The 24370-nt window shown below is 44.0% G+C and overlaps 1 protein-coding gene across 8 annotated transcripts in view; it reads right to left on the bottom strand.

The window, feature by feature from the left end:
• The window catches only part of FMNL2 (formin like 2), a 312996-nt gene that overhangs the window by 3792 nt on the left and 284834 nt on the right, over nt 1–24370 (bottom strand). For 3 of the 8 annotated variants that reach the window (XM_042994448.1, XM_042994451.1, XM_042994453.1), the window contains 14 exons: nt 22355–22667; nt 21803–22015; nt 16865–16989; nt 16029–16231; nt 14242–14476; nt 13099–13167; nt 12877–12957; nt 10573–10702; nt 8101–8264; nt 7084–7185; nt 5008–5106; nt 4164–4287; nt 2087–2212; nt 448–526 (listed from right to left, as the gene is read on the bottom strand). In XM_042994448.1, coding sequence (XP_042850382.1) covers nt 2121–2212; nt 4164–4287; nt 5008–5106; nt 7084–7185; nt 8101–8264; nt 10573–10702; nt 12877–12957; nt 13099–13167; nt 14242–14476; nt 16029–16231; nt 16865–16989; nt 21803–22015; nt 22355–22667 — 1950 coding nt within the window. In that variant the 3' untranslated portion in view covers nt 448–526; nt 2087–2120. Of the gene's footprint in view, nt 1–432; nt 527–2086; nt 2213–4163; nt 4288–5007; nt 5107–7083; nt 7186–8100; nt 8265–10572; nt 10703–12876; nt 12958–13098; nt 13168–14241; nt 14477–16028; nt 16232–16864; nt 16990–21802; nt 22016–22354; nt 22668–24370 lie in introns of those variants that run through there. The other 5 variants (XR_006220721.1, XM_042994450.1, XM_042994447.1 and 2 more) reach the window with 5 other exon arrangements.

The raw sequence follows: 24370 nt of genomic DNA, 5'->3' as shown, positions 1-24370 counted from the left end.
GAATTCCACTTCTGGCTAAGTGACTTGTAGCTCTGTGATGCCTGAGTCTTCTGAACAACTGGCTCTAAAGATCATCATCTTCAAAGGCCATAAAGATCATGTTCCCCGGCCAGGAAGTGCTCTCAACTTCTTCAGATCAAAAGAGGTTAACTGCTTAACTCGAAGGCCAAGAAAAGGGTCGGAGAAGGACAGCCTAGCACCCAAAGCAGGTACAATCATCAGCAAATACCCTTGCCCAAGCCATCACACTTAACAACATGGAAGCAGGCCAGAAAGAGTCCAACAGAGAGGCTCTGCCTCACATCACTGAAATGCGAGGTTACAAAGACTTCTCCCTGGTCAGACTCTCACCAGTATCACCCTCAGCCATAGACTGAAACCACTGATCTGCATACAGAGAGAGGAGGAAGCTAAGTAAAAAGTGATGCTTGCCAGCTCTGTGTATCCTCCACCACCGGTGTGCTAGAAGAAATCCTTACCCTCGAGTGAACATTTGGAAATTTAGTGATATTATTCTTCTTTAAGGCTAAACAGAAAAAAAAACAAAAACACAAAATGATGGTTAAGTAAAAATGGGATGAAAATGGAAAGCAATTCAACTTAGTGCTTAACATACCCGGCATGTTAGCCAACAGAGGAAGAGAGTGGGAGGCCATTAATACAAGAGGTGTTAGATAAAACAAGGGAAAGAGGAGAGGATCTTCCCACCCATCCCCTCTGACCACCCAAATCCAAGCTGCTTTGAAATATGGCTCCAGAATGATAGTCCAGCAGCAAAGCTGACAGGAACATTAGCTGAGTAGATGACAGTATCTAGCCTTGTTAATAAGCACTGGTGGGTAAGTACACTGCAGGGTGGGCAACCACACACCACATCCTTTGAGATCCTCAGTGACAGAGGCACATACATAACAAGTGCAATTCACAGACAAGCTAATGCCACAATCAAAACAGGTACCCCGTTCCATGTCAATCTCAGCACAGGAAGCTAATGGTCATTTCCAATTAGAATATGTGCTTCTCTTATCCATTTTCTAATCAACTGGGCCCTGCAGAGAAGTTTGTCTCTTATCTAGCCATCAGGAACCGAGGGCAGGCTGTTACTTCTTGAAAATCTGGGGTTTTGTTTTGTTTTGATTCTAAGAACAGTGGCATTCTCCGAGAATAGGTTTTTGCTATTAGTGTTTCTAGTTGCCACCATCCTGACCAAAGATGCAGGTCCAGATATGATCTCATCACAAGAGAAATGCCCTGGATTTGACACGGAACCGAGCGACAGTGAAGAAGCACAAATGAGGAAAGACTATGGAGAGCTCCTAAAGCCTTTGTTTTCACTTTCTGCCTCACAGCCTTGTTCCAACGTGATATCTGAATGTGGGCATGACACTCAGGAGAAGAGGTGGAATATACAGCTATGGATTGCCTATATCAACTTATACAGATTTCTAGGTCCAAAGGGCTACTTGCTTATACCATGAGCTCCATCATGCTGGGGATGATGGCTACAGATGGTATAAGAGAGTTAAGAAAGACCCAATTTACAACTGTGTGTAGTTCACACTTTTTTCTGCAAATCATTTTTCAACTTTAGAGCACTCTGCATTCCTGAGCACTTGCACACAGCTCATTTTATCAAAGCATGTTAAGTGAGTACAGAAAAGAGGCTGGTTTAATATCTGTACATTCATGACAAAATAGCAAGTGCTCAATAAATGTTAGGTATGGTAGTTACTGTTATTCATGACTATCATTTTGTGTTCAAAGACACTAGCCCAAAAGACTTGTAACAGCCTACTTGGTCCGAATACTAATTCTCAAAGTAGTGCTCTATTTAGAGTGTTTTTCTAAAAATTTCTGCAAGCAATTCTATTAATCCAAATCCCTGACTCAGACCACCATAGCCGTGTGGATTCCTAGACATACTGAAAGTGGCAGTGAGTAAGCAGTAATGACTGAAATGCAAAACCATGCAGTGTGAAGGCAACATAAAATATAACATGATGGAGACAGCAATTCCATGCTAGCATATTGGGTGGCCCTAACAGACAGACAGAGGGGCATAAGAGGTCAAAAAATCTGTAGCAACCTTTTAAGAGCATCAGGTGAGAAAGAGTAATAGTTTAGTAATGGTATTCCTCAGTGAGAACAGGTTCGCAGAAAAATCGAGAGCCACGCTTGGCGGTGCGAGCAGTAAAGGGCACAGTCTTCAGCACTGCATTGAAAATGATAGCCAAATAAGACAAACGGCAGAGAGTAAGAGCCAAGATCTATCATATTAGTACATGGTTAGTGCTTTGTTAATCATACCTGGGGAAGGCGAGGGGGGGAAGGGGGGAGGTGGCCAGGGAAGGAGGGAAAGGCAATATATACCCAAGTGAGTTCATAAAGTCTAAAAGAGTTAGTCAGTCTGGGGCTTGGTGGGTGGAAAGTATTTTAATGAGAATAAAACCTGCTCTGTAAGTCGATACTCATTCACCTCCAATGGTGGCTGAACGATTAGGTCAGGCAAATAGAAACTGGACATTTCACTCAGTTTACAAGCCAGGTGTCACTGACATGGAGAACAGACTGATGGAAAAGGAACTCTAAGTTCTTAATATGCGAGGCTCGATGTTCGTCTCCCTGCAGTTAATCTTATTACGGCACAGAGGCTAGCAGGTGCTTACCCAAAAAGATCTGTTCCTGGTCTTGCTCAGAGCAGAGCTTCTCCCTCAGTGTGGGGGAAACAACAGGGGGGCTAAACAATGGGGACTTTCCCTAGGGGCCATCTGCAAGTCACTGCAGAGTGAACAATGAGACACTGGCAGACACACGTGTCCAGATTACATGTGCGCCATACCGAGGCACTTCACCGGCCACTTACCTATCCACTGACGACTGAGACGGTTTTACTCTTGGCCAGACACTCTTTGTTGACTTCCTGTTAGTGATTTATTTACCTATTTTATTTCCTTGGGTTTGAGCTTGTGGGAAAAAAAATTGTGATTTTGGTGGTTTGGGATCAATCCCTATTTACGATGCTGACTGAGCTATTAACAAAAAATGAGAAGTCAAAAATCTGAAAGTTACATTTCTTAAAAATTAGGACAATGGAGGAAATGTGACTAATGACTGCACATTTGATATTAAGAAGTTGTTAGTTTTGGAGGCATGTGATAATGGTACTATGGCTGTATTTGTTTGCTTTATTAAATAGTCCTTATCTTTTGAAGACGCCAACAGAAATATAACCAGATGAAACTGTATGTCTTAGATTTGCTTCAAAATAATCCTACAGGTTGGTAAATGGGGAGCAGGCAGAAGCAGACAAGTAACAAGACTGGCCATGAGTTGAAAATTATTAATAGGTGATGAGCATATGGGAACTCATCATACTATTCTCTACAGTTTTGCATGGCATATTTTCTAAATTTCCTACAGTAAAAAAAAAGTTTGAAGTCTCTTGGAAGCTAATAAACAGTATTCATATGCAACAGACAAGAAAGGAAAGTCACTAGTAGCCACAGTCATAATGTAGTGGCTCAAATTACTTTCCCGATCTGTAAGAGAATGCAGTATCTCTACAGAACGGATTCAAGCAGCAAGCATTAGGCTACAACTTAATCAGACAAGGACCAGGCTGGGTTAGGCACCACTCACTGAAAACCGTGGGCTAGCAGCCTGCTGGCCCATTAGAATGAAAGCACCGGCTCCTTATTTCCTACTGTCTTCAGTTACGTTGAAGGAGTAAAAAAGCTCGTAAAGAGCATGCTGGAACAATGTGCATTGACTCCGGTTAGTGCGCAACCCTGCATGGGCTTTATCCATAGTATTTATTAACCAGGCACTTGGGTAGGAGTGGCCACATAGAAAATGGAGCAGGCTAACAAATCAAAGACAATGGAAAACCATCAGAAGGCGGGGCCTGGTGAAATCTGCAACATTCCAATGATAATGAGAAACAGATTTTTCAGAGAGTGCTGGGTCTCCTTGACAGGCAGTATACAGCCACTATAAATATGCTTCTAACACTAGCATGGAGTTCCCCTTTATTCTGGATCTGCATAAAGTCACCTGAAGAACTTGTAAACCCTGGATAAAAGCAGCAGCACAATGGGCGAGTAGCTCACTAGGGGTAAGATCAGTGGGGTCTCTATGGGCCACAACGAGAAAATATCTTTTACCTGTGATAATGTCTTCAATGGCGCCATCTTTCCCTTCATATACATGTCTGTTATCTTTAACTTGTCGCCTTCTTAATTCTGCAATTAATTCTTGCTGCTGCCTCTTTGATTTGTGGGAAGGAGACTGAGCAGAAAAAAAAATGGCAGAGATTAGTGGGACCAGCACCACTGGTCCAAATGTGCCTGATCATTGAATAAGCAGCCTCAGGCAAAAACACAAATGGCACCATTCCAACATTCTGCCCACAGAAAAACTCAGAAAGCTTCTGGGACGAAAACAAACTTTCTCTGAAGCACACACAAAACTCCAGCTGGCAGCAGTGGGAAGGCTGGATCCTGCAGCCACAAGAGACAGCTGGTATTAACCATGGACTTCTTAAACTTTGGTGCAGAGGACCACGATGAAGAACACTCTGATCTGCCAGCCTTTGCGGTCTTTACCTAGGCTGCTTCCCTCCAGGGAATGCTCCTCCCCATGCCTTGTAGCGAAGCCCTCCAGCTCTCATGGCCAGCACCAACGGCAACCCCATGAAGCCTTCCCTGGACACTAAGCAGTTACTCATCAGGTTATCTGGTGTGACCTCACTGTATATCCACCTGAGATTTAAGTGCCTGATCTCTGTAAACTTGGAAATGCTACACAAACATGCTCTTCACCTCATTCCACTGTATGCTGAACAAAGTAGTGAATAACAAATCCATGTGCCACGTCTGCAAGCCCTAGAAGGAAGCTGTGAGGCTCCTGTGCAAATCCGGCTTTTTGCCCCTCTTTCCTGCTGGCTTCGAGGAACCACGAGGGCCTCCCCTCCCAGGAGGACAGTCTCAGGGGTCAGGCACTTCTCACCTTTGGGTCCTGCTGCTCCATCAGGGCTTCTTGCTCCAGGAGTTTTTCCATGAGTGCTTGTTCCTGCTTTTTCCTCAGCTCATTTTCCTCTTCGGCTTGCTGGGTCAAATCAAAAGAACCCAAAGATTACGTCAGTGGGAATGATGGCAATCAAGATTCTTTTAAAGTCACTCTTAGACAATCTTGATGAGCCAGGAATCAGAGTGAACAGAAAGCTTACAAGATCTACCACTTAAGTCTATGCAGGGCTCTGATCCGGGCTTTTGCTGTTGGTCTACAGGACATCTCCTAGCAATTCCAATTCTGGTCCAGAAATCCCTTCCTGATGACCCCCTTCTCCACTCACAATGCTCCTCAGTCTCAGTCCCACAGATGTGGGACTTCTGGCAGCTCTGCTCCGTGATTGTCACATGAGTTTATTTTGCTTCCAGAATCTGTCCACCTACCTACAGTTTCTCTGAAAGCAGGAGTTCAGATTCCTCTCCTTGTGCCCGTGGTTAGGGGGAAATCTCCATTCATTCGCCTCTTACTTCCTTCAAGGGTCTCGCCTGAGTGACACTCTCAGGTCTCTCCCCACAGCTCACTCCTCCCCAAGGGCAGCAGAGTGACTAGTCTGATAAATTTGGGACATGGACTCAAACAGGCTCAGCTCAGCTCAGCCCTCTTGGGCATTCTCTCTTTTGAAGCCAGCCTCCCTTAAGTGTGGTCCCAGCACATCACAAGAATCACTTTGAGTGATCTCTGCAGCACACTAGCATCACCAGCCCGGTGAACCCAGGGTACCACAGTCAGCAGCAGCTGGTGACCGGTGACATTCTCACCTCTCACAGCTCCCAGTGATTTTTTGCCGTGTTTGGGTTCATCCCCACTTTTCCTTTTGCCAACAGCTTGTGATTATTACAGCTACACAAAGCCATGCTGAGAGAAGATGGCTAAATAATGTAACCTTCCGAATTTCAGTAAAAGGCCAAAGGATTCTCTGGAGCTAGAGAAGTGACCCACTATATCCGACAGGCTGTTTCTCAAAAATGATGACCCCGCCACCTTCTTCCTCCTCCTCCGATCATACTCTTCCTTCTTCCACCAAGGTTATAGGGTAGACAACCCTGGAGTATAACGTCTGCAATATCTCCTAAGTATACGAACATCCCTTAACGCCCCCCCTCAACCCCGCCTCCCCCCCACCCCACCTCCCAGTCCTTCTTTCTCAGGAACAAATTCTTCCAACACATACCTCTTTGGGTCACATGATTTTTCAAAACCATAGCCCTGGATTGGGTCAAATATCCTATTTAAAGGAAGGGCCACTGAGCGCCTGGCTAGCTCAGTCAGTTAAGCATCTGATTCTTGATTTTGGCTCAGGTCATGATTTCACAGTTTGTGAGTCTGAGCCCTGCATCAGGCTCTGCACTGATAGTGTGGAGCCTGCTTGAGATTCCCTCTCTCTCTCCCCCCCCTCGCTCTCTGCCCCTAACCAATACCCCCTCATGCTCTCTCTCTCAAAACAAACAAACTTTAAAAAAAAAAAAAAGTAAAGGAAGGGCTATTATTGGTCCAGATGAGGAAACAGACAGTAACTATCCTTCCTGGTGCCATCTTTCAGTCCACACTAGAGAAAGGTCTAGAGGACCTAAAGGTCTGGGCAGGACACACCCAAGCAGGCTGTCTCTGACCTCAGCTACAGAGCCCTTGCCGGAGGCCTGAGTCCTCTCCCTTGACTTGTCCCACAACTGCACGGGAGGCCTGGAGTTTCTAAGTCCTTCACTCTGCCCACAGGAGTGAACGGTCAGGAAGGAAGTGATGGTCCTGGAGTGTCTCACTTGCCCCAAAGGGCAGCCAAGAGCTTTTGCCTTCAGGCTGAACCCCAGTCCTGGCTGGGTAGAGAAAGGAAGCCTCACGGGTGAGGACCTCCACAGAACTGGAGACTGCGGCCTCACATTGACCTCCCAGATCAGCTGCCTAAAGGACAGGGAAGGCCTCTGCACAGCTGCGGAGACTCCGGCACAGCTCTGGGGGGACACCCATTTGAGAAATGATGCCAAGGAAGACTTTAAAGGACCCCATGCTCCTATTTACCTTATAGGCTTTCACAAACCGGACAAAGACGGGAAAGAAGACAGAGGGTGGCGTTGTCTTGGGGTTTTCTCCAAAATACTTCACCACATCATCAAAAGCATCCTGTAAAGAAACAAACTTCTCTTGAGTTTCGTAAAGTCGAGCATCTGAACTTGACACTGTGGGGGAAGAGCAGCAGCAAAGCAGCAGGGAGGATCCAGCCGCCACCACAGCTCTTGTCTGTCCCTCTCATTTCCCCACGACTCTCTAAGGACTCCTGTTTCCTCCGAAAGCCCAGGCAAAGGTGACCAGAAGAAGGCGATAGTGCCACACAGGAATTCATCTCTGGGACCCCCTGCACTTGTGCACACCTTCATACAAACAAGAAACTACCCCTTTTGAGAGCTTCCTAAGGCCAATGGTTTAGAAGGGATCTTAGAAGTCACTCAGACTCCAATCCCACCTCGCGGCTTCAATGCTCCTTATGGTGTTGCCACCTTAGGGATGCTCCAGTCTCCACTTAAACTGTTTCCCGACACAAGACAGCCTCGTTTGGGAGCCATTGCACCACGTCTGCTTTCTGAGTTCCCACAAAGCTCTGCCTTCCCTTCTATGATGGCATGCACAGTCCGTTTTGGCTGTTTTTCAAATGTATACACTTAACCCCCAGTGTAGTATAAGATTTCAAGGTCAAGGCCTACAGAAACCCAACACCCTGGGCAGGAACAGGGTTTTGCTAAGCACAGGAATGACACATGTTGGCTAAAATGAATACAGGACTCACACAGAGGGAGCCTCGGAGTGGCAGGGGAGGGCAAGGGGAGAGGGATGGGCCTCTAGAGAAGAGATGAAGACTACAAATTAGAAGAGGACAATGAGCAAAACAGGGCACTTCCAGGTCCAATAGTCGTCGGTTCCATAAGAAAATCTACCCTCGGTAGACAGAGGGCAATCTTCCCCCAAAGCCAGGACTGGCACCCAGGTGGGCTTAAGGGACCCAGTCACTTCCTCATGAGTGTCCAGGGAACAAGTACTTACCTGTGCAATCTTGGCATCATCCTGCAGCTTCTTCAGCTTCCCCTCATTGTTGAGGATGAACTCCTTCAGCAGCGTGTTGTGGTCGTGCATGGTGTACTCCCTCTTGGTTAAGTCCATGCCTCTCTGGAGCTCTTTGACGTCCAGCAAAACATTCTCGAGGGAAACTGAAGCAGAGACAGCAATGTCCCCATGAATGTCAAAACCACAGTGTATGTGGCTGGTAAGCCCAGTTTTCAGTGGATTCCTAGGGTTACTCAAGGGCCATAGCTCTGATTTCCAGCTTTCAGAGCAGAGATCTTACAATATGAATAATTTACTAGTGCTCACTTCCGGGCACTGCATTAATTTCTATATATGCACTAATTCATTTGCACTATTAGCCCAATTTGCCAGCAACAAAAAAGGCAGCATAAATAGGTTATGTGGCCCTAGATTGTGCAGCTAGGAGGTGGCAGAGGTGGAGCTCAGATAACCATGGACCCCAAATCCTGGGATTATACCCAACTATTCCATTTCTCTTATAGGTGATGATAAGCTGTTGGTTGGTCTGTAGACTCAGAGGTTCCGTAACTGTGCCAGGCCCAAGATTTGGACCTCTTTTACATTTCTGTGGCTCTCCAGCAGGGGGTAGCATTTAAATGCTGAACTTTAGTTACGACTGACCCCTAGAAACCAAGCAACCTTGGACAGCTTCTTCTGGTCCATCAACCCTACTCTGTTCCTGAAGGGTTCATGTTAATGTAATGAACCCTTCTTCCATCTGCAGTGTGGCCACCCTCCCAGAGCAGGTACATTCCTGCAGCCTCCTGCAGAAGACCAGGCCCCACCTCTGGCTCCCTACTGCCCGATTCCGCTCTGCACATGGATGAATTACAGAACAGGCCAGTTATGTTTTTCCCTTGCTAGACTCACACGGTCTTATTCAACTTTGACTCCTCAATGCTTAGGACAGGGCCACGTCCACAGCAGGGACTGAAAGGTTCACTGGATAAGCAAAGGAGCAAAGGTATAAAGAATCTCTGTCAGCTCACCTGGCCACCAGAGAGAGGACACAGAAAACAATCCAGCCAGAGATCCTCAATCTCTCCACTTTCTGACTTTTTTTCAAATGACACTTGGGGAATCTCACTTGAGCCAAACAAATCAGCCAAAACAAAAATTTTTATAAAATGTTTTTCTTAGTTACAATTGTGATGCTAAACAATCCCTAATTTAGGTGGAGAAACCTGAAAAAAGGAAAATCACTCCACCAGAAGAGAAGTCCCAGTAACTGCGTAAGTGAGCCCTGTGCCCTCAGTGGGTCTGCCATGGCCCACACTGCACAGCCCTTCACAAAGGACCTTCCCACCTGCCTCTCAGTCTCCACTAGGGCGTCCTCGGTACCTACCCCAGCTAACAGTGCATCATCTCATTCATTCGTTCGCTCATTTACTTACTCCCCCCATCAATGTGCTAGCGGCTAAGGGAATTACAAAGATACATAAAAATAAAGATATTACCCATAAGTCCACAGGTTGAAACAGACATGTAAATTGTTATAGTAAAATCTGACCCATCGTGTATGAAATAGTATGGAATGCTCTATTGTAAGAACACAAAAGGAGCAGCCATTTTACTTTGAGGAAGTCAAAAAAAATCTCGCCCTTAAAGATTCGATTCACCAAGTCTGAAGCAGACCTCAGGAATATGAATTTATAAAAAACACCTTGGCTGCTCAGGGTTCAAGATCCCAAAATGAGAATCAGAGTATGTAACCAACACTGAGGTTAATCTGCATCTTGTTCCTTTTTCTAGCGTAACAGCCTTTGGAGAAGACATTGCACATTAGACAGTACACTATATAAGACACGGGTTCTAGTCCTGTCTCGCTCATGTTCTACCCAGGTGACCTTGGGCAAGACAGTTAACCTCTAAAAATGTCAGTTTTCTCATGTATACACGGGGATACCATTACATGCCTATCATAGCCTGGCTGGCTCAGAATCACCGATGATTTAAATGAGAAAAATGCATAAACTGCCATAGCGAAATAACAGCCAAAAGTACTGATAATTTAGCTCCCACTCAGGCTAACGGCACAATGCTTGAGCTACCACACCTGAGCAACTGGGACAGCGCAAAATCAAACTGGCAGAGGCGGGGGGTGACTTCTTGATTTTCATTCTCATATTTCAAGTGACGGCAAGAGACTAAGAAGGACAGCGAATGGAAGACAGAAGCTGCCCAGGGTCCAGAGACCGGACTCTTTAGACAGGACACAGAAGGGTCTCCCTTACGTCCCTGTTCATTATGGCTCCCAGGTGTGGGAAACACCCCGGCCCAGGTACCCCAGCAAAGAGCTTCTGATGTTTTCGTCACCTTGCCTTTACAGAGGAGTTCCGAAGAGTGGTTTAGCAGGGAATGGTTCCCCCATGATCCATGATTAAAGGCATTCGATACCCAAGAGTAACATGAATAGCTGAAATCAAGTACCTGCAGCAGCTTTCTCCACATAATGAAGCTCATTATAAAACAGGGACACTTGGTGATATTTTTCTTTTACAACATTTGAAATATAGTGCAACAGTGTTTGCTTTCGGTCTGTTGACTTTGTATCTAAGAGCTGAAAACAAAAGGAACAGGGGTTAGGGTAGAAGAGGATGAGAAACTTGTCCATAAGAGAAGTCCACCCACTCAGAGTAATGGAGGACGGTACCCCAAAGTGGACCACAGGAGGGTCAAACCTGGACATGTTCTCCCCTAAACCAACTGACTTGTAAGTGACATCAGGACTTCTCCGCCAGGGGGTATGCTCAACGCCAGGAGGACTCCAACACCAAAAACTGTTCACACATCTCTACCCACACAAAACCGTCCCACCCCACATCTGCCATACGACTTTCCCTAACTTAAAAGTGGGAAGCCCCCATTCCGAGTGCTTTCCAAAGAGAAGGAGCAGAGAAGTGAGTGTGGTGCTGGTGGTACACGGGTACTCCCTATGTGGCAGGACTCCCACAATGCAGTCTACCCATTTTCAGTTCAGCTCTCTCATTCCCCAGCCTCCGTGACCCGAAACAGCTGGGCTTGCCACACATGACCGTCTTGGGGCCAGGAGTGGGACCAACTAGACACTCGCTACCAAACAGCCATGTCTCCCCAGGGCTCAGGACTCTGCCTGAGCAGAGCTCAACCTTCTCATGTGGAAGCCACGTTAGCCCCAGCCATGGGGGAGAAGGTTATCACTGCCCACATAAGTTAGACAACTCTGAAAAACAGCATACTCTTTTCCATCCAGAGGGGAATTTTTTTTTAATGTTTATTTATTTTTGAGAGAGAGAGAAAGAGAGACAAAGCATGAGTGAGGGAGGGGCAAAGAGACACAGAATCTGAAGCAGAGCTCCAAGCGCCGAGCTGTCAGCCCGACGCAGGGCTCGAACCCATGAACCACGAGATCATGACCTGAATGGAAGTCGGATGCTCAACTGACTGAGACTCCCAGAAGCCGCCCCCAACCCGCTTCTTTTTTTATTTAGAAAACACAGAAAAGTAAAAAGAAGCACTTTGAAACAAAAACCGTAATTCTATCCAACCTCTCTGTTGATATCTTTACCTACTTCCATTCAGTTTTTTTTTCTGCATTTTTTGCATGGATGAAATCAAACTGTACATGAAATTTATACCCTCCTTTCTTTTCTAGACACAAATTTTTTAAACAATTTTTAATGTTTACTTTTTTATATTTATTTTCATTTTTGAGAGAGAGAGAGAGAGAGAGAGAACGGGGGAAGGGCAGAAAGAGAGACAGAGAGAGACACAGAATTGGAAGCAGGCTCCAGGCTCTGAGCTGTCAGCACAGAGGCTGACATGGGGCGTGAACTCACAGACCATGAGATCATGACCTGAGTGAAAGTTGGATGTTTAACCGACTAAGACACCCGGGCACCCCTATTGATTTTTGAGAGAGAGAGACAGACAGACAGAGAGATAGAGAGAACACAAGTTGGGGAGGGGCAGAGAGAGAGGAAGACCCAGAATCTGAAGCAGGCTCCAGACTCTGAGCTGTCAGCACAGAGCCGGACACAGGGCTCGAACTCAAAAGCCTCGAGATCATGACCTGGGCTGAAGTCGGACACTTAACCAACTGAGTCACCCAGGCGCCCCACAAAATTATTTCTTTGAAAATTCTTCACAAACATTCTAAGAGTTAAAGAAGAGTTCATCATATTAACTACTGTTATATTTAATAATTTTCCAAAATGATGGATCTTTACATTGTTGCTATTTGCAATGATAAACTAAATATAGCATCCATAATTCAGATTCTTGAGGAAAGAGTCCCAGAAATGGAAACACTGGGTCAAAGGGCTTGAGTATTTTTTTTTTTAATTTTTTTAACGTTTATTTATTTTTGAGACAGAGAGAGACAGAGCATGAATGGGGGAGGGGCAGAGAGAGAGGGAGACACAGAATCCGAAACAGGCTCCAGGCTCTGAGCTGTCAGCACAGAGCCCGACGCGGGGCTCGAACCCACCGACCGTGAGATCATGACCTGAGCCGAAGTCGGCCGCCCAACCGACCGAGCCACCCAGGCGCCCCAGGGCTTGAGTATTTTTAAAGTTCTAAGTGCCTGCTGCTCAGTGATGTGCCAGAAAATGTGTACCCATACATCCTCCACCTATAGCAATCTTCATCAAAACATCCTACCCCACTTCCAAGAGCAGACTCCACTCTGGGACTTAATCTCTGCCGGTTGTTTTGTCCCTTATATAGCTCTTATAGTTCTTTCAGTCCACTCACCAGATCTAAACTCTGAAGTTTAAATCCATAAACTGCTCCTCGCTTACTGCTATTCATATAGTTTCCAAGGGCCAAGATAATCTGCAAAAGAAAAAAAAAGAGAGAGAGAGAGAGAGAGAGAAAAGAGAAGCCCATCAGAACAGCATCCCAGGTATTCCCAGGCCAACGAATGTGGCTGGAGTCAGCTCTTCCCTACGTGTATACAAGGAAAACTTTACTTGCCTCCAGAATTTTCTTGAGTTTTTGGGATGATTTTATAGAAACAGATGCTGCTATAATTGAGTGCAGTTGCTAGATTCCATTCAAAGGAAGGAAGGGGGTGAAAAAAAGAGACATGTTAAAAATAAGAAACTCTAATTGGAAACTAAAAATTTAACACAGAAGAAAACAGACCTGCATTTAGACCTTAAATATGCTGAGATTCTATTTTTCTTCAACATAACAAATTTAACTTGTCCTGCTAGGTCTTAGGTAACCATATCATTACATGCAAGCTCTCTCTCAAAGTATATGAAATAAGAAGAAATGTCAGAACTTATCACAAAATCTGTAACCAATGGGACTCAGAGCTCAGAGTCCACAGCATCTTCTAGTAGAACTCAATTCCCTGCCCACCTCCTCACATCATGTAAGACAATATGTTTTTAAATGAATGGAGCTGTCCAAGAATGAAAACAAAACACCAAAGGAATATAATCAACCTCCAGAAGTTCTCAGAACATGTGTTGAACAGACATGCTACTATAGTCGGTAATTAACAAGTTTATTTAGAAACAGAACTGGGAAAGAACTATTTATGATATTTATGTTTATAATATTAATAAGTCTCTACCAGATTAACACAAAGGGACAAGAGATGGTTGGCTCTTATTTCTGCATCACCACAGTGTACTATAACAAATCTCCAAGGAAAAAGACTCCTGTGGTAAATTTACAATGCTTCCAATGAAAGCCAGTAAGCCTGTTCATTAAAGATACAGGGTCATTTTAGAAATGAACGCAACATTTTCAGGTTTGCGAAACCAGCCAGAACATTGGTATCTTCAGGAGAGGAACAAGTTTGAGAAAATGATTTTCCTGGTCCTATGTACTGAGGTAGAAACCCAGAGGACATCCATAGACACAGAAAATGGCATTCTATGGAGGAGAATAGCAATATGAAATATGGAAATCCACTATTTTCACATTACTTGGCATAAACAATGTGAAAAAAAGATTGCCAAAATAAAAGTGCAATCTAGAAAGTTCTGGGAAGGAGTCTTTAGAGCCCATGACGCTATGTGCAAATTCTGGAAGAGACTTAAAAGAAAAAAATGATTCTATATCTCTCTGGACCCTCTCCCCTGCCAGAGTTGGTCCACTCACAGGAGTCAGCATCTGAATGCTTTCCGCAAAGTTCCCAATGAAGGCCATGATGGTCATCTTCTGCATGAGTCTCTCAATTTTACTGAACTGCATCATGAACCGGTCTTCATCTGACAAGTTCTCCAGGGGCTTCCTTTCCCGCTCATAGAGCCGGAACACTTTCACCTCATTCTCAGTTGGCAAGAACCTCATCAAACATTCTACAAAGTCTACAGGCAAGGTCTTCAAGTCAAATCTGAAGACAGATGTGGACATGTCAGTGTTAGAGTGAACACCTCCTACCCTTTCAACCACACCACCATTTAGTCCTATCCATAAACCAGCAATGCAATGAGCTGACGATGCCTATAGCTCAACTGTGAAGATGCCAATCGGTGCTGGCTCCTGACTGCCCAACAAATAGCTCCTTTCTGAGAACCCACACCTTATCACAATAGCCATGCTCAGTTTTTAGCCTACTACTATAGCTTTCAGTCTCTAGAAATCAACAGTAAATGACAGCAGGAAGAGCAAGAAGGCAGGCTAAAACATCTGATGGGTAAGTGGTTCAAGGACACATAAGTGGTTTTTAAGGCATATGAAGTATTGCTAATTAGGGAAATTAATATTACACAATTACAAAATATCGGGTAAACTCTAATATATTTCAATTAAACCAACAGTCTGGGGTATTTTTTTCTTCTTTAGAAAAAAATGTATCCAAATGCCTGTACAAAGTGGATGCTGTGGCTTAAATGCATACATCCCTTGAAGGTAAACCAGATCTTTTTAGATATATGCTCAATTTGAACAAACCAAGTATTTGCTACAACCTCTAATTTCTTCCCTGGACAATCTTTGTCTGGCAAAATAATATAATTACATCTAACTATCATGACAAATAAGGTATATGGAGGTTAAAAACCAGAATGCATATGACGTTTCAACATCAAAAATCAGAACAGAGTATAGGATACACTAGATTACTGGATTACAATCCAGACTGAGGACATGAAATTGGAACAAATGATTTCTGAGGGTCATATACTCCTCCATGAATCTCACCGAAATTTATGAAATACAAGTTTACAATGAACTCATTCCTAACACATGTAAAACATTTGTTCTTTATCATAGTTGAACATCCTCATGACCACAAGAAGGGCCGAAAGATTCCTCTAATAGAAAGCAAATAAAACGAATGCCTTCTCTGCAGTTCAAGGATAAAAAAAAGAACTGAACTTTGTTTAAAATTTCCTGAAAGTTGCTAAAAGAAACAGGAATCACATTCCTATTGTTATGAATTAAAAGATGCATCTGTATCCCATTTGCATTTGGCACTGAACTGTATCATTCCACAAATGCCATCAAATTTGTATTCAATACATCTAGAGAGAATTCAGATGCTCCATAGAAGAGTGACAGTCTCTCCCTTTCCTTAGCTCGGGTAATTCTCCATCCTTTGTATGTAAGCGTTGCTATAGGCATATAGGATACCAGACCAAGTAGATAAGTGATGCCACAATCCACTTGTCATTCTTCTCAAATAAATTTCACTCTAAGACGGCACTCCCAAAGAGTATTTCTGGCCCACCCCTTTGGTGGCAGCATTTCATTCAACACTGACGTCACACGTACGTAACAAAGGGAATCTCTGGTGTGTGGATATCAAGAACTGCCCCACCTTTTATCTTTGATCTTGCCCTGCTACTGAAATATTTGTTACCTACCGATTCATCACTTGCTTATTTTCAGTTTTATCCTATAAATTTATCAGAATCTAACTTTCCAGAATGCCCTGAACTTACACATGGATAGCTTTACATATCTCGTCAGCAGTCTTTCCAGCTTTCCTCAAAGTTATGGCTAGATTTTTGGCCCTATTTGCTTCCAGTAACGTCACTTTGTTTGATCCCTTCTGTGTTATCTTCTGTTTGCTTGAAGAAAGATCAATGGCAGGACCTTGAGCTTTTGTCTTAAATATTTCCTCAAATTCATCCACATTTAAATCCTGGAGTAAAAAGGGATGAAACAGGCAAATTGGATTATACTTAAAAATTAACTTAGGTAACCATTTTGACAGTTTCTTAAGCATCAAAGAACTTACTTTTTCTACTCAATATTTGCCTTTGATCAAGGCTTGCTCTATCTTCCTGTTTGTGCTATGGCATGACTTAGGCCACACAGACAGCCATGAAGGTCTAAAGAAGAGAGCTGATTCCATCTGGCCAATTCAGCTGCCTTTCACTAATTACCTTGCAGAGCTGGCCACCACAGACTAAAGGATCCATCAAACAGCTAGTGAGTATAATTATTGAGTTCTTATTCACTTGTAGTTCAATAAAGGGTTTTTATGCCCTTTTATAAATTAAGGGCAGGGTTTGTGTCAGATACATATTTTGTGGCGTCTACTGAAGATCATCAAAACCACTCCATAGTAACATAACTTTTAAACACAGTTTTGAAACAATCTTGCAAAATAGTGTCCTATTCTCTAATATTAGAGAATTTTCTTTTCTTCTTTCCATCAAGGCATTTAAAATACTAGCATTTTATTGCTGAAACTTCCAGGTTAGCAGAGCACCCATTTGAACTTTGCCTCACAGAGAACCAGCCCCTAGTTTCTAACCAACGAGAAAAATACCTCCAGAATCCGCTCATCATCAATTTCGTTGAAGACTGTGCCATTGATCTGATTTGGCTTCAGGGCAACCCAGTTAAAAACTGGCATTCTGAATTTCGTCTTGATTGGCTTCTTAATTTTCACAGCTACAGAAGTCAGAGAGGATCAAATTAAGATTCCAGCCAAACCCCATGACTCTCAAGAACAATCAGAGTAGTCCTTGCAGATGTCACTTAAACACTGCAGGAACACTGGCAAGAGGTGCCCAAGTGTTTTTAAACACAGAAAACATCACACATGGCTTTGGCAAGAGTAATCTGAGGTTTATCATTTGGTTGACTGATGCAACACTGTAGGAAAGTTTTCTAAGAGCCAGGGTTTTGGTTTTTTTTTTTTTTTTTTTTTTTTTTTTTAATGCAGGCAAATGGATTGCTGCATTACGATCACAATGTTAGGACAATGTGTAGGACAAAGTACCGGGGAGCAAAAATTATTAATGATGTTAGTAGACAGCAGAGAGGACAAATAGTGACACTGGTGAATGTGAGTCAAATTTTGAAATCTTAAATTCTCAGTTCTAGAACACACATTTCCAAAGCAATCTTAAAAGATGATCAGGGACTGCAGGGAGTGGCTGTCTATACCACCAGGAATGTGACGTCAAGAAGACTGACTTTCTGTAACGTCGAGCAGCAACGCATTCTTGTGAACAACTTTGACAATGGGGATTATATTCAGGCTGAGTTATTCCAACCACACCAAGGGCCATGAACAGCCCAAAACAGAAAATATTTAAGATGATAGAAGGGGTGCTTAGAAATTACAATTAGTACTGCTTTTTGAGACTGGCCACAGTCCCTTCCCCCTTTTTTAAGGAGCAAGTCCTCCCCAGGAGTCAGCTAGATGCAGCTAGAAGGTATCAATGAACCCATTAAAAAACACAGAAAACCTCTTAATAGAGAGGAAGGGATCTATCTTCCAGGAGTCAGGTAAGGAACTGCCGACTCCTCTCACTATGGGGAAATGAGCTAAAAAAGGAAACCCATTAAAAACTCCATTAATTAAGGACACTTCATAAAGCAGTCTTCCAGACCCATCTAGCTAGACGCACGTATCCTCTTAAGTCTATCCCGGGACGCCCACCACACTATTTGGGAGCTTCACTATCTGCCATCATCAGCACGAGAGAGAACTGCAGTGCACAACAAAATAAACCCAACGTACGCTGGGCTTTTACCTGGCTGCCTGCCATTCATCCAGAGTTACGAAAGCCATATAAACAGCAGGCATGTCATCTGATAAATCCACAGAAAAGCATACAGGAATACAGAAACACTGCCTTTGTAAACCAGGCCTTTCTACCACCAAGTGACACCTTAGTCCCCACTCCCAGAAGTGTTGGATTGCTCGCTGCCCTTCATTTAGGTCCACACTGCCCAGGAAAACCCATGTCCTCCACAGGACAAAGAAAGAGACCTTCCTCTAATCTGGCCTTTGAATAATATGGAGGGAGAAAAAGCAAGAATAGAGGAAAAGCTGTACAGGGATCTTTCCACAGTCTGAGCTGGCGGGTTGGTGCCATTTGACTCCACCATCCATCCACGGATACCGCAGGCCTCAGGACACTGGCTAAAAGTCATTCCATCTGCAGCCACGCTACTTCTAACTCCTCAGCAAGATTAAAAATAAGGCTGAGATCAGAACACGGGCAAAAATAGGTTATCTTCAGAAAGATGATCCTAACTCCCAATGGGGAATGGGGGGGTGGGTTGTAGAAGGAGAGGCCTACAGGTGACCATGACAGACACAGTGCTCGCAGGGTTCAGGCTGAAGGCAGTGGCTCCACGTGGTGGTAGGTGTTCCATGGAGAGAGCTGGAGACCAGTGGGAAAGGCCTGGAAACACAGCACCTAGCAGCCTGTCCTTGTCCTGTGGAGCAACTACCCTTTCTCCCCCAGAATAAATCTAAAATCCTCCTAGAATTGATGCCTTGGATCCAACTATGACAATTAAACTAAAAGGGAAAAAACAAAACAGAACAAAACAACAACAACAAAAAACCCACTCCTCTTCTCTTAGGGGGAAAGGAATATGGCATATAAAATCCAGGCTGTCTGCTCGCCGAGCCACGATCTATTCTACTAAAATGCACGAGCAAACCTGGAACAACAATCAGCCAACAGCGAGACTTCCCACAGACACAGGGTCAAAATGCAATGGTTCAGTGTAAGATGGAGTGAAAACATGTCAAGGCACAGTGTGACCAACGGGAACACATGGCAAACACTCAAAACACTCAGTGAGGAGCAACCTACAGAAAAGCTTGATTGGCCCATCTTTTGTGGAAGCAGAGAGAACAAAGAAAATATAAAAAAAAAAAAAATTAGATATGGTTAGAGTCAAGCCACTCAGCAATTCACGCACTTTTAGCAGAGAATTTCATGCTTCTTGGACACATTTCACAAGGCAGCACAGAGCCAAAAATTCATTTCCATTCGGACCTGCCTTGAAGACTCCCTTATTATTTTGTTTTAAAAAGTAATCCTTTTTAGAAAAGGGGAAAAAATGATTTCATTATAGTGGTCCCAAACAGCCATGACTGAATTGTGCTAGGTCTTGCAGAAGAAATGAGAAATGTTTTAATGAAAAATAATCAGCCAAGTATAAATTCTCATCGTGAACTTCCAAAGCACATTCTCCCAAAGAGACAGCACAGCAGTCTGTTACAGATGACCGAAGCAGGAAATGGGAGCCAGACTGCTCCGTCAAAGATTTGAGGAAGAAGCCTTACCCTTCAAATATACATTCCACACTATGTTTTCTCTCTAAAATGCAAAGAAAACTAGATAAAATTAGGGGACCTCGTTCAGGTCCCGTCTTAGCCACCAAGCACACACCTGCTCATTGCCTTGTTGAAGAGATAGGCCATCCTGTTGCCCATGGATCCCAGGGCCTAGCAATGTCACAGGCTTCTGGGTTCCGGGAGCCCTTGGTATATCATCCTGTCATATCATCAGCTCTGTCTCTTGGCCCTACTGGGACATCCTGACTCTGTCTGGCCTCTTGATTTCAGGGAGAAAGTTACCCAACACACTGGCAACACCCCTCACAACATGTGCTCCATAATGATCTCATAATCCTTAAATCTTATAAAACAGAACATCTTGCAGTCCATCAATGGACACTTACGGCACTTAGAGACGTTTCGTAAATCCCACACACGGTCCTCTAAAAATGGTGTAAGACACATAAGGGACAACTTCCAACTGCAGAACCCTGAAGGTAGCAGTGGTCATCAGCTGAACAGAGAGTTCCACACTCTAAAGCTGAGGCAATTGAGAGAGCCTGCAAATTTTTAAAGTTAAGTAGCGAGAAGAACCCAGGCAAAAAAATTAACCAGAGAGGACAAGCGTTCTACCGGAGGGAGCCCTGGACCTGTGCATCGTAGCCTCATGGCTCTTTCGCTTCGCCAAAGCAGTTGTGAGTTCTAGAGGAGAGCTCGAGCGAATGGGAGTGGAGGCTCTGCCACACGGAGTTTTTGCCAAGGACAAAGGAAGTAGTAGCAAAGGAGACACCCCATAGCAGCCGTGTCTCCGGGCGCTACAAGGAAAGCCTCATCGGTGAGCCAGGTGCACATGCCAGTTCCAGGTTTTCACACTCAGTCACTGAGAGCAGCCTGTTGATGGAATGGATTCCTGGGGCTTCTCAAGAGGTTTTGGTTTGCTTACATTCCAAAACCCAACAGTTCCATGAAGATACACCTTCAACATTTGTCCTTCAGAAGCAATAAAAGTTCTAGAAGAAAGTACTAAATGGGGGAGACCTTGAAAGAACTAAATCACTGGATTACTGTGAACATTACTTTCAACAAGCATCTTATTTCTTTCTCTGAAAATTTTGTGGAGGTTGGGGTGGAGGTAAACACCACAGCTTCGACGTGAATTAAGGAGGTTGCTCTGGGTCACTCAGATGAATGTGCCCTAATGGCTAGCCAGTACAGCTGCTGCTGGGACACTCTTGAGGGATGGAGTGGGCAGCCTGGAAATCTCTTACAGCTAAGATGGTCATGTAGACATTGGACAAAATGCTCTGGGAACTACCACACGTGTAAGAGTGGTAGTTCTGCATCAGAAATAAGAGATCTCACCAAGAGACAGACGTAGAGGAGGAAGCAGAATTATCTGATGTCACGCAGACATGACATGGCAAAGCTCAGAGCAATTCAAAATGCCAGGGAAATGCTCCATGACTGAGAAAATCGCTGTGGTATTTTAGAAAATAGTAAAAAGTCACTTCCAACAGACAGAAATCAGAACTTCTATTTCAAGGCATTAGAACGACTCTCTTCTTCTCGCCCCCCACACACCCTATTTCTGGTGAGGGGTGCCGCATTCTACCCTGGTTAGCAGGAGGGCAGCATGTGCTATGCGGAAGCATTTCAAGGCACACAGATACTGCTTTTGGCAACATCTTCCCTTGAAGCTTCAGCTCCACTATAGTGAATTCTATCTTCAAATGCACAGAAGAAATGCCTGGAAACCTACATCAGGCAATCACACAGAAAGGCATTTTCTCCTTTTGTAAACAACATTGCAAGTACCTTCCAAAAACAGAGCTCTACTACAGATGTCCACAGGTGTTTGATGAACCCATGAAAATGCACTTATCCCTAAGAAGGTAACTAGTTTTCCTTCCCTTTCCTAGTGGGGAGAGTGGAAGGTGGGAAGACTGGAAAATCAGAACTCCCTGCTAGAGAGAGCACAACAACAGCTACTCAGAGAAAAATGCCTCCTGTGAAGAACTTCCCCTTTACTGGCTACATTAGCAGGAATGATATTAAGAGGAGATACATGGGACTGCAGGAGACTTGGACTTCCAAAGAACGGCTTTAAGGCCTCCAGGGGTAACACAAATGAGTATTTCTTGCACAAGTACCCGGGACTCCATTCCAAGCTCTTACCTGCTAGTCCTGAGTTGAAAACCACTGTGGGTGAGGACGTCCCAGGCAGCGGGGGTGCAGAGGGAGGAGGTGGGGGAGGTAAAGGAGGAGCTGGCACAGTCTCAGCTGCAGGACCTGGGAGAGGAGGGGGAGGAGGAGGGGGTGGAGGCGGTGGGGGAGGGGGAGGGGGTGGTGGCGGTGGTGGCATAGGTGGCGTTACTGGGCCATTTTGCACTAGCAAAAAAAAGAAGACACAAATTGCCTTTGAAAATAGGAGAACGGTTTCACCTGCTGGATGTCACATGCACATAAAGGAATCCAAAATCAAAATCATGAAAAGGACACAGGATTTTTTTCAGTGACTCTAAAATCTACTCAGTGAGAAATAAAGAATATACTGCAGCATATGTAAAATGAAGTTTTATAACCTAAATCTCAAAATGTAAAAAGTTTTTAAAATCAGTGAGTAAAAGAAAATGCCAAGAAAAGCAAAGTGCACAAATGGACAGCGGATAAAAGAAGAAATACAAATATCCCAAATACTACCCTCAATTCTCCTACCAGGCTCCTCACCTGCTTCAGGTGTGTCTGATGATGGAGGTAGTGGTGGGGGAGGAGGGGGCAGGGGGCCCGAGGAGGCAACCCCCATTGCTGGTCCCACAAAGTTACCCACTGCCACCTCTGACCCTGTGGACAATGTGCCAGAAGCCACAACTGGCAGAATGGCAATGTCCCCATCCCCTTTCTTCTGAATTTTAATGGTCCCTTGTTTCTCCAGTTCATGAATCTTTTTTTCCAGGGTAGACTGTCTTTGAATGGCTTCTTCTTTTTCTTTGACCATTTTCCTTAATGTGTGAACCTGGGTATTTGCATCCTTGTAGATTTCCTGCAAAAGAGTTTGCAGTCACCAGTCTATCTTCATGCAACATCCATACCTCTTACCATCAGGTTGGCAAATTGAGGATCAAAAAAATAACCAAACAAGGGGCATCTGGGTGGCTCAGTTGGTTGAGCATCCAACTTTGGCTCAGGTCATGATCTCACAGTTCGAGAGTTCGAGCCCCACACTGGGCTCTGCGCCTACAACTCGGAGCTCAGAGCCTGAAGCCTGCTTCTGGTTCTGTGTCTCCCTCTCTCTCTGCCCCTCCCCTGCTCACACTCTATCTTTTCCTCAAAATTAAACAAACATTAAAAAAAATTTTTTTAAGAAAATAACCAAAAAAATTAAAAGGAAGGATACTGATATACACATAAGAATTCTATAGAACTCAGCCTCCTATAAAAGTCCTATTCATTCTCAATTGTTCACTGGTAATGCATGCAATATACTCTAGCAATTGTTATCACCAATATAGTTCTTTCCATTAATAAGTACAGCTAACTCAATTTTCCCTGCAGGTGGAGACAAGCAAGGCAGAGATGACCCAAAAATAATTTTATAGCTGACTTTGGAATATCCCGAGGATATTCTGGTGGGGCAGAATGTTTTCCTTTTTACTTGTTTTAAAATTCATTTGTAACTCCTAGACATGTATCGGCTAACAGTAGACAAAAGTCCCTAAGTCAGATTTGGATAGAAGTCAGACTGGGATTAAAAATCTGCAAAGCATAGAAGAATCTACTCATGAATACCCAGGGGCTGACTGTTCTTGAATGGGTTTCTCTGGACTTCACAATGCCCTCCTGCAAGCTTAGGACAGCAATCACTGTAACCTTTTCCTTTTGGTTTGCAGTTAACAGAACAGGCCAACGCTTCCCTCTACTAATTACTTTTTTTTGTCCAGGTTTTTAGCAGAAAACAAAAAAGTTGCAGTTTTCAACTTAAAGGCTGTCCTTGTTCCTTTCATAAGGGGCTCACGAAGGTTCCAGGGAAAGGATTTTCTGGAACTTACTTGCTGGGTCTTGCACATGTGATCTCTCACCACAAACCTCCAGCAGGCAGGGAAACATTCTTCACACCCTGTCTATTATTAATAATCTGAGAGTCTGACTTGAATCGAGTCCATATGCTACAACTCTGTCTCGATGGCGTGCCAAAAAATAAATTTCCTAGAGTTAACTGTAGGACATGTCAAAATATCAAGCAACACACACAGACATGATAAGCATCGCGTAAAATGTGCCATTTCATCAACGATGGTGTAGAGGCAAGCCATTTGCCTGAAAGCCCTCCAGGCATTTTGGTGATTTTATGTTCCGCACAATTCCAAACACACGGATGGCACTCCATAAAAACCTGACATGTAAGGTAAAACAATGCTAAGGCCAAATAAAATAGCTGGGATCATCTGATAATAAAATGGATTGGTTTTGCTTTGCCTTTTCTTTTTTTTTTAATTCTTTTGGTGAATGACATTAGATCTTGCCTGTGTTGTGATTTCACCGTTTCCACGGCAACCACCAAATCTGGTTTCAAGTAGAAGCAAAGCAAAAAAATACAAAGAAGTCCAAGTCCTAGTAAAAATAAATAAGTGGCATGAATTAAATCCATGCTGTGTTTTTATTTCCAAGCAAATGGGTGATCCACTGAATCAAGTCAGACTTGTCCAGATGGGAAAATATTGTTGCTCTCGAAAACTGTGATAAGGA

Source organism: Panthera tigris, chromosome C1, assembly GCF_018350195.1.
Source record: "Panthera tigris isolate Pti1 chromosome C1, P.tigris_Pti1_mat1.1, whole genome shotgun sequence".
NCBI classification, from domain to species: Eukaryota; Metazoa; Chordata; class Mammalia; order Carnivora; family Felidae; genus Panthera; species Panthera tigris.
Note: the sequence above shows the minus strand (reverse complement) of the source record. Positions and strands in the feature narration are given on the sequence as shown.